This window comes from Podarcis cretensis (assembly GCF_951804945.1).
Source record: "Podarcis cretensis genome assembly, chromosome: 8".
NCBI lineage: Eukaryota > Metazoa > Chordata > Lepidosauria > Squamata > Lacertidae > Podarcis > Podarcis cretensis.
The window spans coordinates 61,267,174-61,281,895 of NC_137177.1; the positions used below are offsets into that span (position 1 = coordinate 61,267,174).

Below are 14,722 nucleotides of genomic sequence, written 5' to 3' on the forward strand. Positions count from 1 at the left end.
CTGCAACTGGCTGCAAACTTGGGAATAAAGAACCAGCGAACTCAGCTGCACTCAACTTCCATGAAAATGTGCAAAGGACGGGGCTGTCAACCAACCTTCTTTTCCCGTAAGAGAAAACCAATTTAAGCACGAGTCAATTCAGCTTCATAACAGACCAATGCATCTTTTAAAGCTGTCCTCGGCTGTCCTCGTGGCACTTAAGCAACCAAAAAATGTTGGCAGGCTGGCCGTGCAATCCTGAATGCATCTACTCAGAAGGAAGTCCCACTAAGTTCAGTCTAACAGGGCCAGCCTGTACACACCTGTCTGGGGGTAAGCCCCATTGAGCTCAGTGGGGCTAACCTCTGATGGTGCAATCCTACACGCGCCTATGCAATCTCCTGTTATCAAACAGGTTCACCGAAGATGCAACTGTCCTGCTTGTCAAACCAGCTTTACTCTGGCCTGGTGTCATTTCGGTGTAATTGAAGCCGACAAGAGCTGTAGCTGAAGGGGGAGGCTAAACAGTCTTGATAGTGACCTCAAATGGCACCGGACTGTTTGATGAGCCTTATGGCTCCCTAGGAAGGGCTGATGTAACTAGAAGGAACTGAAGTATATTGCTATGCCTTAGCAATATAAGTGTGGATGTGCTTTTCTGATGAATAGCCTTGTTTTAACATTATTATTTGTATGTATTTATCTAAGAAAATGTATATGCTGTTTAATTGTAAGTAAAACCTCTAGCAAACAGAGGATGTCACTGTACATTACTCCTCATATTAAGGGAACCCTGAAAGGAGAGTGGTCAATTTGGAATAATTTGTAAGAAAATAAAATTAGGGCAGGGGAAGGAAAGCCTCAGGTCTTTTAGGCTGCAATTCTCTTGTAATGTTGCATTATGTTGTAAAACCAATGGCTCAGTCTTGAATTTAGCATGGGAAACATGCTGCAGGCTTATGATGTACAACACATTACTATCAGCACTTAGTATATACCATACCCTCTAACATTTCTCCAATGAAAATAGGGACTCCCTATATAATAAATAAATAAATAAATAAATAAAGCCCCATCCATCTGACTGGGTTGCCCCCACCAAACTGGGGAGCTTCCAACATATATAAAAACATAATAAAACATTAAAAACTTAAAAACATCCCTATACAGGGCTGCCTTTAGATGTCTTCTAAAGGTTGTATAATTACTTATCTCCTTTGCATAACTCCATACCCCCCAACATTTCTGCAATGAAAATAGGGCTGTTCTTGGGAAAAGCAGGAAATTTCTGGATCAAATCAGAAATTGGGATGACTTCTGTAAATCCAGGACTGGCTCTAGAAAAGAGAGACACTTGGAGGGTCTGAGTTTCAGTATCTAATATCCATCATTACAAGCACATTGGAGGGTTTTGTACCCTTCCGTGCAAAGCTGAGGAGCATTCGTGTTCCCTATCCCACTAGGAGCTACCACAATTCATACGTCTGCGTATCTTTCCTGTTCCAATTCTCCCCTAACTCAACTGGCAAACAATTCATTTTATTTATTTAACCAAGTTGTTACACCTCTTGATTGCAAAAAACGCCTCTAAGCAGTTTACAAAAATATAAAAAGGTAACAACAACAAGCCCACAAAGTCCTTACAATCTAAACTGATACAGGAAGGACACACTGCAGTGCCTTCATTGCCTTTTTATACCGTGCAGCCTCTACCTCCAAGGAGCTCAATGTGGTATACATGGTTTTTTCCTACTCCCCTGTGAGGTAGGTTAAATGAGATATACTGTAGTGACTTGCTCAAGACCAGCCAAGTGGGGATTTGAACTTGGACCTTTCTGGGCCTAGTCAGTCATCCAAACTACTGCATCAAACTGCACCCCTTGTACAGAAAGGAGGCAAGGGTACTTGGTCACTACAGTGGTACCTCTGGTTACGAACTTAATTCGTTCTGGAGGTCCGTTCTTAACCTGAAACTGTTCTTAACCTAAGCTACCACCTTAGCTAATGGGGCCTCCTGCTGCTGCTGTGCCGCCGCCATGCAATTTCTGTTCTCATCCTGAAGCAAAGTTCTTTACCCGAGGTAATAATTCTGGGTTAGAGGAGTCTGTAACCTTAAGCGTTTGTAACCCGAAGTGTTTTTAACCTGAGGTACCACTGTACATTGTAAGGAACAGGAGGAATGAGCTGGGCTTTTTAAGGGTAGGCTGTGCACAAATAAACATGGCACAGGCCAGAACCAGGTATCACTTTGTTTTTCTGGTATGGATCCAGGTACAGGATCCCGGATTCTTGTTGAGTCGTGTCCTTGGCACACTTCCATGTATGTACTCAAAAGATTTCTTCCCTCTTTCTTTTATTTAAAGCAATGTGTTTCATTAGGAGAGGCTCAAAATCACTTAAGCGATGCCAATAAAGCTCCGTCCTCGTTGATGTTGTACGCAAATTGGACAAGAGTTATGACAAAACACACATACTCATTTTCCCTCTGTGCTGGCATAGATCCAAAGAATTTTTCCAGGTGTGCTCAAGAAAGGGCTCTGCACATCAGCATGTCAAACATGGTACATGTGTCACAGATGGCAGCTCACAAGGAGTGGGGCCAATAAGTCTTTGGGGGCTTCAGTCAATTTGGTAGAGCCCAGAAAGGGGGTCCAATATTATGCCAGCCTGCCTCCAGGCTTGGAGCATATCCAGAGGAACTTTTGATTGTGCTCTTTGAAAATCTGATTCCATGCTATATCATGATCCATACAGTGGTGAGGCTAACTTCCGAATGGACATGTGTCGGAATGCATTGAGCTGTCGGACCTTTTTGGCTCTATAGGCCAGATCCTTGTCATAGAAGTACACCATTGGCTAAATTTGACAAGTGGGAGGGGCTACCCACCTGTCAATCACACAACTTTAGGAAGTGGGGAAACGTTTGGGTTTCTGTTTGAAAACAACAAACTAAAAGCCCCTTGGGTGTATAAAATTAGTTATAATTCTCTGGTCCTGGCCATTCACAATTTGGCACAGTGACATCTAGGAATCGCTACACTGGATAACACTTAGATTTTGTGTGTGTGTCTAAGGGGAGGGTGATAGCACTAAAGAATGGAACTAAGTTAAGGGTCACCAAGTCACTGATGATGTTTTAGACTAAATATAGACCCAGCATGATCCTTTAAAAAACTTGGTTTTTTTTACTGCTATGAATGACTTCCTTCTTTGCAGATAGCCATGTGCTATGCATATTGGATGAAGAGGATTTCCCTACCTGCAACTGAAATTAAGGAAAAGCAGTGCAACATTTACAAATTGTGCTGCATAAAAATTTACTCTCGGGTCATGAAGGGTCAAATAACCAAAGCAGTGACTAAGTACCATATTGACTCGAGTCTAAAGTGTCATTGAAACTAACACGCACTTCCACTGTCAGAACCTTGAAACCAAAAAAAGTATTTGCTGGCTAATGTAAATGTGCCATCGAATCTAATGCACACCTTAATTTTCGCAATGCAATTTGACCAAAAAATGTGAGCATTAGATTCGAGGAAAAACGATATCTGCTACAAAGACCTCATTTCATACTTATGGTTATTTTCATGTAAGGCCTACTCAGAGTAGACCCATTGATACGAATGAACCAAAGTTAGTCATGTCCATTAACTTCAATGGGACTATTCTGAGTAGGGCTAACACTGAATACCACCCTAGGAATTGTTGCAGATGCATTTACTCACCCCTTCACACCAACACTCCCTGCGGGTGGCACATTTTATTTGTCTTACATGTGCACAGAGAGCCTAAATGTGAATTGCTGGTAATAGCACCCTGGTAGGTTGATCTTAAGGGACACGGGTGGCACTGTGGGTTAAATCACAGAGCCTAGGATGATCAGAAGGTCGGCGGTTCGAATCCCCGCGACGGGGTTGATCTTAAGAGGAGCACAGTAAAGCATTTTTACACCACCTTTCTCCAAACAGCCAAGTTTTATGTTTCTAAATAGAAATAAACTGAACCAAAACAAAAGTTCCCCCAAAGTTACTCTTCCCCAATCTTGGCAGTGTATGCGCCTGGTGAATTCTTGGGTCATGTACAAACATGCATCAAGACTCATGGCCCTAAAGCCTGAGTAAAATGCAAAACAACTAAAGTAAACTGAATCTGAAAAAAGCATTAGCTCAGAGTTGATGAACTTGTGCCTGAAGAATGCAGCTGCAGGCTCATGCACATTATTACTTTCCTCTATACAAATAATAATAATAAATCTCTGTACAAATAAGCCTAGCATGTTTGGAAAGGTTCTAAGCCTAGTCTCCTTCATGGCATTGTAGCTTATTGAGTGGAGCCTCACAGTTTAGTCACCCAACTGAGATCTACACTATGCAAGGGGAACCTGTGGCTTTCCAAATATTTTGAACCACATCATCCCTAACCATTGACCATGCTGGCTGGGGTTGATGGGAGTTAAAAGTCTAGCAACATCTGGAAGGCACCAAGTTTCTTAATCCCTGAAGTAGGGCTTAACAATGCACTAAAAAGAAATTATCTTAATTAGCAGTGTTCTCTAGCTCAGTGGGAAAAACAGTTTCTAAAATAGCAAACATTGTTTTAATATCCACTGGAGGGGAAAAAACCAAGGTATTAAGCCTAAAAGTACCTGGGCCCAATCCAAGGAAAATTCTGACAGTTACTATAGGCATATGTTCCATTGTTGCAAGTTTCCCAATGCTTTGGGGATTAAGGGCATACAACTTCTCTGAGATAGGATCCAAGCATAGCCAAGCAAAGGGCCAAACAACCTAGGTATGAATCACTAAGTCAGGCAAACCTCTCTGTTCTCCTCAATCTCTCCATTTGCAATAAGTAGGATGTTACCGACTTAGACAACCATATGAAGTAAGGCAACAAAATGAGCTTTGTGAAACAGCTGAATACTTTGAAGTGTTATACAAATAAAAATATTTTAACATTATTCAGAAAGGACTATTGATTTGAAACAATCTGAGAAAACATAAAACATGAGCCGGAGAAAGGGATTCAGAAGTGAGAGATGCAGTATAAGAGTTTAATTTATAGGGGTTTCTTTCTGCAACAGGAACTGACTCCAGGTTAACTCTAAAGAATCTGCAAACGAAGCACTGAATGGCAAAACCAAACAAAGATTCTCATGGCGCCTTTAAAATTTATTACATTTATTGTGGTGTCAGGGTTTGCTGGAACAGACTTAGCATGGCTAACCTTCTGAAAAACTGACCAGTTATCTATTACCCCTTTACATAAGACAAAGGAGTCATTGATTACATCAGAGGGCAGCAGAGGCAGAAGCAAAGTAAATATTAACTTATAAAGTATCTGATCACAAAACGACGCAATTGGATGACACAGATTGTGGGAGGGGGATATTTGCTTTTTTGGTTGGCTTTTTAAAAAAGAGTTCTGAGTGATTGCCTAGCAAAAATATTAGGCTGTAAAAAATCAAAATGGATATGATATGCAGCTTGAAGCTCATCATTCTAGTTTCTTAATTCTTTAAAACAAAGCACTTTTTACTGTTCTTTCCTGATGTCAGTTTTACGTGCCTGTAGATCCCCCATCCCAAAAAGTGTCTAATTGAAAGTAGACCCAACTTTTTAGTGTGGTAAGAAAACAAAGTGAAGATTCTCAAAAACTATCTTGGAAAATATTACTGAAAAATAAATCTATGCTAACATGATTACCTCACCTCAAATATTTTTTTCCCCAGCAAAACTTTATTTCCATGGTCACAAACCTATTCACGTGGAAACAAGTTCTGCTGAAATCCATTGAACTTACTTCAGTGAAAATTGTAGGCTCTATATACTGCATAAAATTAAGGTTGCAATCCTTAAAACACTCAGTAAACCCCACTAGGATTACTTCTGAGTAAGCACACATAGGATCACTCTATGCAAAAGCTTTTATTCTACTGAAACCAGTATTCGAACATGGCTGTTATTTTAAAATGGTGTAAGTGTAATTTTATTCAAAGCAAGGGCGGCCATGGAAAGTTAGGTCCAAGGATTAACGCCAGAGAAGTTCTATTTCCATACGCCTGGTAGCATAATGGACAAGATCTGCAGGAATATCTTAAGCATGTTTAATCAGAACCAAACCAGCCATCAATAGGAGTATACCATCTAGATCAAGGGAAGTAATAGTGCCACTGTATTCTGCTCTGGTCAGACCTCACCTGGAGTACTGTGTCCAGTTCTGGGCACCACAGTTCAAGAAGGACACTGACAAACTGGAACGTGTCCAGAGGAGGGCAACCAAAATGGTCAAAGGCCTGGAAACGATGCCTTATGAGGAACGGCTAAGGGAGCTGGGCATGTTTAGCCTGGAGAAGAGGAGGTTATGGGGTGATATGATAGCCATGTTCAAATATATAAAAGGATGTCACATAGAGGAGGGAGAAAGGTTGTTTTCTGCTGCTCCAGAGAAGCGGACACGGAGCAATGGATCCAAACTACAAGAAAGAAGATTCCACCTAAACATTAGGAAGAACTTCCTGACAGTAAGAGCTGTTTGACAGTGGAATTTGCTGCCAAGGAGTGTGGTGGAGTCTCCTTCTTTGGAGGTCTTTAAGCAGAGGCTTGACAACCATATGTCAGGAGTGCTCTGATGGTGTTTCCTGCTTGGCAGGGGGTTGGACTCGATGGCCCTTGTGGTCTCTTCCAACTCTATGATTCTATGATTCATTTTTGGGACGGGGATTTGCGCTTGCCTCCCCTCCCCGGGACAATTGTCCTATGTAGTGCAATTGCCCTAGAACTATTAATTAGTAAAGCCAGAAGCTTGGAAAGTTACAGGGCCATTCGCAACCCTTGAAGTGTGTGCGTAAAACAGAATTAATGCCGTTCGGAGATGTTGTCCACTAGCCTCCGCCGCGTTCCCTCCCTGGGCCAAACTCTGTCCTGGTTGTTGATGCAAAAAGCAGCGTGCCTCCTTCGCTCCATGCGGGCTGGCAGGCCTCCCTCGCCTGCCCCAATCAAGAGCCGCAGCGGCGGAGGAGTGGCCCGGGGGCGGCGGCCCAGGCCGGCGGCGAGAAGAGCTGCAAGCGGCGGAGGGGGAGGGGGAGGCGTGAAAGGGAAAGGAACAAAAGCAACCTCTCTCTCCGTTGAAACCGGCCAGGTACCAGCTGTTATGCCTGTGACACTTCTAGTGCCAGAGCCATTAGGCACATATTTCCGGGAGGGGGGTGTCATTTGCCGCATGCAAATAGAGGGTGTCTTTTTCCCCCATTGCAACAAAGCTAATTCATTCACGCAGCCCAAACCCGCCGCTCCCCACCCGCTTACCTTCCGCAGCTCGTTCTCGATCTCGCCCGCTTTCAAGACGATGGGCCCCCGCACGGCGTACTCCACCGCTTTGACCTGGGGGTTCATGGATTCCAGCGTGAGGATCTTTTCCCGGGTCTGCTTCTCCTTGATCGGTATCGCAGAGGCCTTGGCAGCGCTGCTCCAGTCTTTCCCCGGCGGCCGGCGGGGCCGGGCGGCCGATCTCGGCTGCTTGTTGCCGGCCACGAGCGAGGAGACGAAGCGCACGGCCGCCTCTGTCCGTTCATTCTTGCTGCTCGGGCGAGCGGCTTCTTTCGCGAGTCCCGAGAGGCGATGCATGCTCCCCCTTGGAGGGTGCAAATTCCAGAGGTGGTGGGGAAAGCAATCACATCCACCTCTAAAAAAAAGCAACAACAAAAACACCCCCCCAAACAACCCACTGTTATTTCGCAACAGAGATGCAGCAAGACCTCACGAGCAAAATTTTAAAATAAAATAAAATCAACGTTGCCCGGGTACAAGTGCATGCTTGGCAAGGTTCTTTTTTTCCTCCTCCAAGCTTCCAAGCAACTTGACGGAAAGAGGGCAGAGTTGGGTCTTTACAAGAAAGAGCAGTTATGCTCTCGCCCAATGAGGAGGAAGACTCCCAGCACTGCAAGGATTAGGTCCTCGCAGTCGCAATCTGTATTCTCTGCAGAGGAGCAAAGTCCGGGGAAATCCCATCCGGCCAAAGACCCGAGACACCCCCAACTGCAAGCCCGCCCCTCCAAGACCCTCTTTTTCCCGCTACCGCCTGTGGAGATAAGAGATTGCACCAGCCAGGACTGTCAGCCGCGCTGCCTGGTGGGTCTTGTAGTCCTGCTTGCCTCTAGCTGAGCCAACCCAGTAGCACCAGGTGGTGACATATAAAACTACCACGCCCAGAATCCCCTCCTAGGTAGAGCAGCCTAGTGCTTGTATTTTGTCATTGTGCTTGCGAGGATGTGGGATGGAGTTGGCTGCGTGGGTAATAATGGGGAGATCACGCCACGTCTAAAATGCGAGCTCCTTAAATAGTAGCTTGTGTAGTTTGCTGGCTTTTAATTTTAAAAGGCGAGGCTATTTGAGAAACGTTGCCGTAATGATTGTTTCCCCCACGGCGGTGCAGTTCCAAATTGAAGAAGGCTCCCCAGGTCGCGCAAACAGTGCATGCGTTAAAGAGAACCTGGAAGAGAAATGCTCCTGCAATTTCAAAGCCCGTGATAAAGGGTACAGTCCTATCGTGTCCTGTGCATACTAATAGCGTGGTCATTATCCGTGTGCAGTTTATTGTGCAGCGACAATGGAACCAGCTGCAGGAAACGCCAAAGTATACACTAGTAAAAATCTCACACAGAGAGAAAAACAAAGGGAGAAGCCTTCTCAAAATACAACCCAATGAAAACTCAACAGGCTTAGTGGTCACAGAGGACAGGGCTAGGGGGTGGAATGGAGTATCCTAATAAGGGGCATGGCTTGCAACACACTGTGCAGGAGCAGCTATACTGCAACATTCTGTTGCAGGCACACTTAACCACAATTTCTAGGGATATGGCTCCACTGAGCTGGATGCGACATCCAGATAAACGTGTTTAAGATAAAAACTGTAAAGTGTCTTGGCTGCACTGTAAAACTCACCCATAAGGATATAAGAAGAGCCTAGTCCACAATCCTGTTCTCACAATTGCCAGCCGGGTGCCTGTTTGAAACTTGCAAACAAGGCCAGAACTCAACAGCCTACAGTTTCCAGCAACGTATTCAGAAACATTACTGCCTCCAATCATGGATCTCAGGGTTGCGGGTTCAAGCCCCACATTGTGCAAAAAGGTTCCTGCACTGCAGGGGCTCAGACTACATGACCCTTGTGGTCCCTTCCAACTCTTCAGTTCTATGATTCTTTGGCACCAGAGCATACGTATCATGGTTAGTAGCCATTGGTAGCCTTATCCTTCATAAATTTGTCCAACTTCCCCCTCCCCACAATGAAATCTCTGGATGTTGCTCAGAAACTTTCAGCAGTGAAAAATAAGATTGTTAATATTATTATCTACAGCTGGACAAGGTTAAATCCCCATGTTGCTTCATCCTGTACAGGGGCGGAATTAGGTTTGATGAGGCCCAAGCTACAGAAGGTAATGGGGCCCTTCATATGTCCAGCTGTCCTTTGTCAAAAACAAATTGTTGTTTTTTGTGTTGAATATATGCTATATGATAATTGATGGACCTACTAGGTATCTAAAGCCATTTGCCACTGTTGCTGTATGTAGGTTTTATTTTATTTGCTTTTTATCTTATATTTTGGAAATGTACATCCAGTTTTTTTCCCTTTAAATTTTTTGGGGGCCCCCAAGAGAGTGGGGCCCTAAGCTATACCTTGTTTAGCTTATATGTAAAACCGGCACTGATCCTGTGTATCTATCAACTGGCTAGAGGCTTGCACAAGATGTGAGTGGCTTGTCCTATTCTCAAAACAGATTTTCAAAGGTAGTTCCCCTCTAGTAAATGTGCCTAGGATTAAGGCCCTAAGGCTAAAGCAAAGAAAGAAAAAGTGGGAGTACAACTACTTTTGTACAAGGAAGAGCAATTATGACTCAATATAAGCCACCAGCAATGATAAGAGAACAGCACTGAACTGTTGCACAATTAATTGGGCCTGTTCAGCAACAGTGTTTTTCCACTAATGATGCTTACATTTTTGACATGGAAAATAACTATGCAGTCTGATGACTTTATATGTAAATTTGAGAGCCATGGGTCTTGCTCCCAGGTAAATGTATACTGAACATACAGTAGTACCTCAGGTTAAGTATTTAATTCGTTCCGGAGGTCTGTTATTAATCTGAAACTGTTCTTAACCTGAAGCACCACTTTAGCTAATGGGGCCTCCTGCTGTTGCCGCGCCGCCGGAGCACAATTTTTGTTCTTATCCTGAAGCAAAGTTCTTAATCTGAAGCACTATTTCTGGGTTAGCAGAGTGTGTAACCTGAAGCGTATGTAACCTGAAGCATATGTAACCTGAGGTACCACTGTAATAAGAAGCTGCTGGATCAGTATACTGTATACTGTTCTCATAGTGGCCATTCAAATGCCTGTAGCAAACCAGCAAGCAGGATTTGAGCACAAGAGCCCTCTTGCCTCCTGTGTTTTCCAGCAACTGGTATTCAGAGACATTGCTGCCTCCAGTTGTGGACGCAGAGCATAGCCATCATGGGTATTGGATAGGTCCATACATTTGTGTGGCCAGCAAGAAAATAATAATTGACAACAATGATGTTCTATTCACTATGAATGATAGTTGTGTGTACTAATCTACGGCACATGGCACATAAGGCTTTACATAGAGAATAACCAAATCCAGCACATGCTTTCATATGACAGCCCTTTAGGATGCATTTAATTGGCATCTCTTCCAAAATCCAGTGCACATGCTTGAGAAGAGGGCATATAATTAATTTGAATACAGTCATACCTCATGTTATGTTTGCTTCATGTTACGTTCTTTCAGGTTATGTCCCGCGGCGATCCGGAAATACTGAAAAGGGTTACTTCCGGGTTTCGCCGCTCGCGCATGCACAGAAGTGCAAAATGACATCACGCACATGCACAGAAGCAGCGAATCGCAACCCACATGTGCGCAGACGTGCCGCTGTGGGTTGCATTCTTTTCATGTTGCGAACGGGCCTCCGGAACGGATCCCGTTCGCAACCAGAGGTACCACTGTACATATATTATAATATACACACTGCTTTTTTTTTGATTAATTTTTTTTTTTAAGGGGAATTGAATATTTCTGAACCATTTAAAGCTCATCTACACAGAATGGAAGATGGCAGGATCCCTAAGGACATACTCTATGGGGAGCTGGCTTCAGACAATGGGCTTGTAGGCAGAAAAACTCTACGTTACAAAGATGTCTGCAAAAGGTGTTGGCAACATCAACCCCGCCTTATGGGAATCCCTTGCCTGGAGACAGTCAATTTGTGTATCCACAGCAGTGACCAGAGCAGGAATGACTCCTGGGAGGAGTGCAAAGAGAAGAAATGCCATAGTGCACCTGTAGAAGCAAAACCAGATGCCTACATCTGCCCCACCTGCAATAAAACATGTCTCCCCTACATTGGTCTCTACAGCCAGAGCAGGCGCTGTAACTCTCCAGTGGTTTAATTTTATCTCCAGGCGCATTCTTCCATTGTCTCCCAAGACAGATGCCAACAAATTTAAAGGCTGTTTTAACAATATGTAGAAAAGGCCCATGCATATCTACACAGAAGCAACAGCAAAATTCTAGTCATGTCCACTCAGAAATGATTCTTGGTGATTTCAGTGGGATTTATTTCCAGGTAATCATGTACAGAATTGCAACCGTAGGCAACAATCCTATACCCATTGAATTCAATGTGCCTTCTGTATATGCAAGTATAGGATCGCTTGTCAGTGTTACAAGCTGCACTGCCTGTAAGTTTGATTCACAAGCCAATTACACAGAAGTACTTTGATTGAAAATTAATTTCCAAAATCTTCCGATTCATCAGTTGTACGTGTCTCAGTATGCAGCACTGTAGGTTGTGACACAACAATGCCATCTCTATGATTAACAAAAAGCTGCTGGATATTGTTGTTGATGTGCAGGTTGGTAATCTTTGATGTTTCATGAGAACTATTGGCAGAACTATGACCTTTGTAAAATAATGATGTAAATACTCTGTCTTCACCAGTTTTGATGTTTACTTAAATGTCTGACTGTTGCACAAATAACTTGTATGTGTCAAGTTAATTAAGTAAAGAGACTGTGTTGTTACATTCTTGGTTCGGAGAAATCTAGTATGATCAAACAAGGACTTTGGCTATAGGTGCTTCATTAAATTAAAAAGAAAACTAACAACATTCCAGGCCTCATTTAACTAATGCCCCAAGGGATAACTGTTTCATTCGTTGGTATTATACTAAATTTTACGCAGAATAAATAACTGAAATTAATGAACATGACTTAGTTAGGTCCATTAATTTCAGTTGATCTACTCTGAGTAAAACTTAGTTGACTGCTACCCACTGAGTCTAGTTTTTGTTCAGGAATTAAACTCACTTTGTATGTGAGTTGTTGTTTTTTGCTACAATGTATATATCAAAGAGGAAGAATGTTTGAATAACATGCTACAGCCTGTATTATTCTGAGCCAAAGTGAGAAAAGTTGATATGCCCTAAAAATAGAGATTAATTATCTCAGTACAGTAACTAGGTGGATAATTGGAGTGTTCTTTATTAAAAGGCATGCACTGCAAGGTCCCTGGTCCAACCCTCAGCTCATATGGGAACTTCCTAGATGGCTTTATATAATATGCCACATTTCTTAGCCTTAGCATCTCATTTTTAATCTGAAGACAAGCCATTTGTGAATATTATTCAGGGTGCATTCACACCTATGTTCTCAAACAGCTGCAGTTAGCAAAACCTTCAGCAGGAAAATACTTCTCTTCTGTACTGTCTGCACTGTGAAATGTGAAGCACTAGAGAACTTAATAAATGCATTGTGCAAATACAGTACAGTAATAAGCATTTAGCATCCTGCAGGTGTGGACAAAGTATGCCCTTGTTTATTGCTTTCCCATCTAGGATGGAGAGAGTTAAGTTCAAGCAAGAACTATAAGCAAAGGCTTTATATAAGTGCAAAGAGGATAGCTGAAATTACTAGGCACTGCCTCTGACAATATTTCTGAAATGTTACTAAGTTTAAAAAGATAAAAAAATAAGATACTAATGCTGGCACAGTAAAATTAGACAGTGATCAAGAAATCAAGATCATGAGAAGGGATAACTTTATGTAACTGAATCAGTAAAGGGAAGGGCCTTTCCAATATATTTTGGTGCCAATGTATAAAGTCTGATTTATGTTTTTCCTTAATGATAAATATATACTAATACAATAAGTAGCATAAAATCTTCAGTCCTTTAATGGTGCTTGAAGTCTGCCACTGGAAGCAGCTCCAATGAGTTACATCACTTCTAGAGCCAAGATTATTGTATGCTGCCTACACTGGAAAAGACAGCATTGCAAGTACATCTTTGTAATAATGTTGACAGGTCTATGGGCTGTCTAAAGCAATAATCTTCAGAGAGATTCCCCTGCCCGAAGACCTCATCCTCCTGGATGCATTATGAAATCAAAGTGTGGAAAGAGAATGAGAAGAAATGAATTAACATTTTGTTCAAAATAAGAACATTGCATAATTGTAAGTTGGAATTTCCCCTCTTAAATATGATGTTCCCTGTGTCAGGTGCATGGAATTAGTAGGTTGTTCCCAGATATGACTAAGGTCTTCATTGTAAAAACTTTTAGGGGCCCTAAATAAAATAAATATGTATTCTCTGGGGCAAAGTATTAAAATAATAGAATTTTAGAGTTTGAAGGGACACTGAGGATCATCTAGTCCAGCCCCCTGCAGTGCAGAAATATGCAGCTATCCCATATGGGGATCAAATCTGCAACCCTGGTGTTTTCAGCAGCATGCTCTAACCAACTGAGCTACCCAGGCAGGGTGTGGGAAAAGATGTAATATGTAGGAATTTTTAAATATCTGGGTGGCGCTGTGGGTTAAACCACAGAGCCTAGGGCTTGCCAATCAGAAGGTCGGCGGTCCGAATCCCCACGACGGGGTGAGCTCCCGTTGCTCGGTCCCAGCTCCTGCCCACCTAGCAGTTCGAAAGCACGGCAAAGTGCAAGTAGATAAATAGGTACCGGCGGGAAGGTAAACGGCGTTTACGTGCGCTGTTCTGGTTCGCCAGAAGCGGCTTAGTAATGCTGGCCACATGACCCAGAAGTTGTACGCCGGTTCCCTTGGCCAATAAAGCGAGATGAGCGCCGCAACCCCAGTCGGCCACGAATGGACCTAATGGTCAGGGATCCCTTTACCCTTTAATAACAAAATAATAGTATTAACACTGAAAAAATGGGAGAGGAGTTTAATACAAATGGTAGAGCCAGACATGACAAATATAGGTTTATAATCCTCAGATATGGCTGTTTTGCCCATTAAATGCTTCTTTTGCCCTGATTCTTTATCTTGTGGGCAGAGAGGTGATGGATTCTGAATTCTTTACTCAATTATGTAGACTAGAAGGTCTGCTTGTTTTATGAAAACAACAGAGGTTATCAAAATTCTATCACTATCATCTTTGTTACTCATCTCTGTCCTAAAGTTTAAAGTGTCTTCTTAATTTCCTTTATTTTTGTGATCACTTTGCATTTTTATAGAGCAGTCAGCTGTGAAAGTGGTTAATGTGTAAAAGTCATTGTCCTTGAATAATACCACATTTGTTTTCAGAGACAAATCAGGAAGACAGCCTCGCTACAAGGACTTGTGAAGAAAACCTCTTTGCTAGGCCCCTGCAGCAAGTATAGTACCTGAACGTATGAGGAAATCATTTGGAAGCTACGCAGAAGA

At 42.8% G+C, this 14,722-nt stretch overlaps 1 protein-coding gene and 1 long non-coding RNA gene across 2 annotated transcripts in view; one reads left to right on the forward strand and one right to left on the reverse strand.

The window, feature by feature from the left end:
* The window catches only part of GPT2 (glutamic--pyruvic transaminase 2), a 25,012-nt gene extending 16,625 nt beyond the window's left edge, over positions 1-8,387 (reverse strand). Inside the window, exon 1 of the mRNA XM_079988845.1 lies at positions 7,287-8,387. Within this exon, the coding sequence (XP_079844971.1) occupies positions 7,287-7,604 (318 nt within the window). The 5' untranslated portion in view covers positions 7,605-8,387. The remainder of the gene's footprint in view (positions 1-7,286) is intronic.
* Positions 6,749-14,714, forward strand: LOC307223142. The gene is made up of 3 exons (XR_013841985.1): positions 6,749-7,119; positions 13,362-13,510; positions 14,603-14,714. It is a non-coding gene; the product is annotated as an uncharacterized lncRNA (long non-coding RNA).
* Positions 14,715-14,722: the final 8 nt, after the last annotated feature.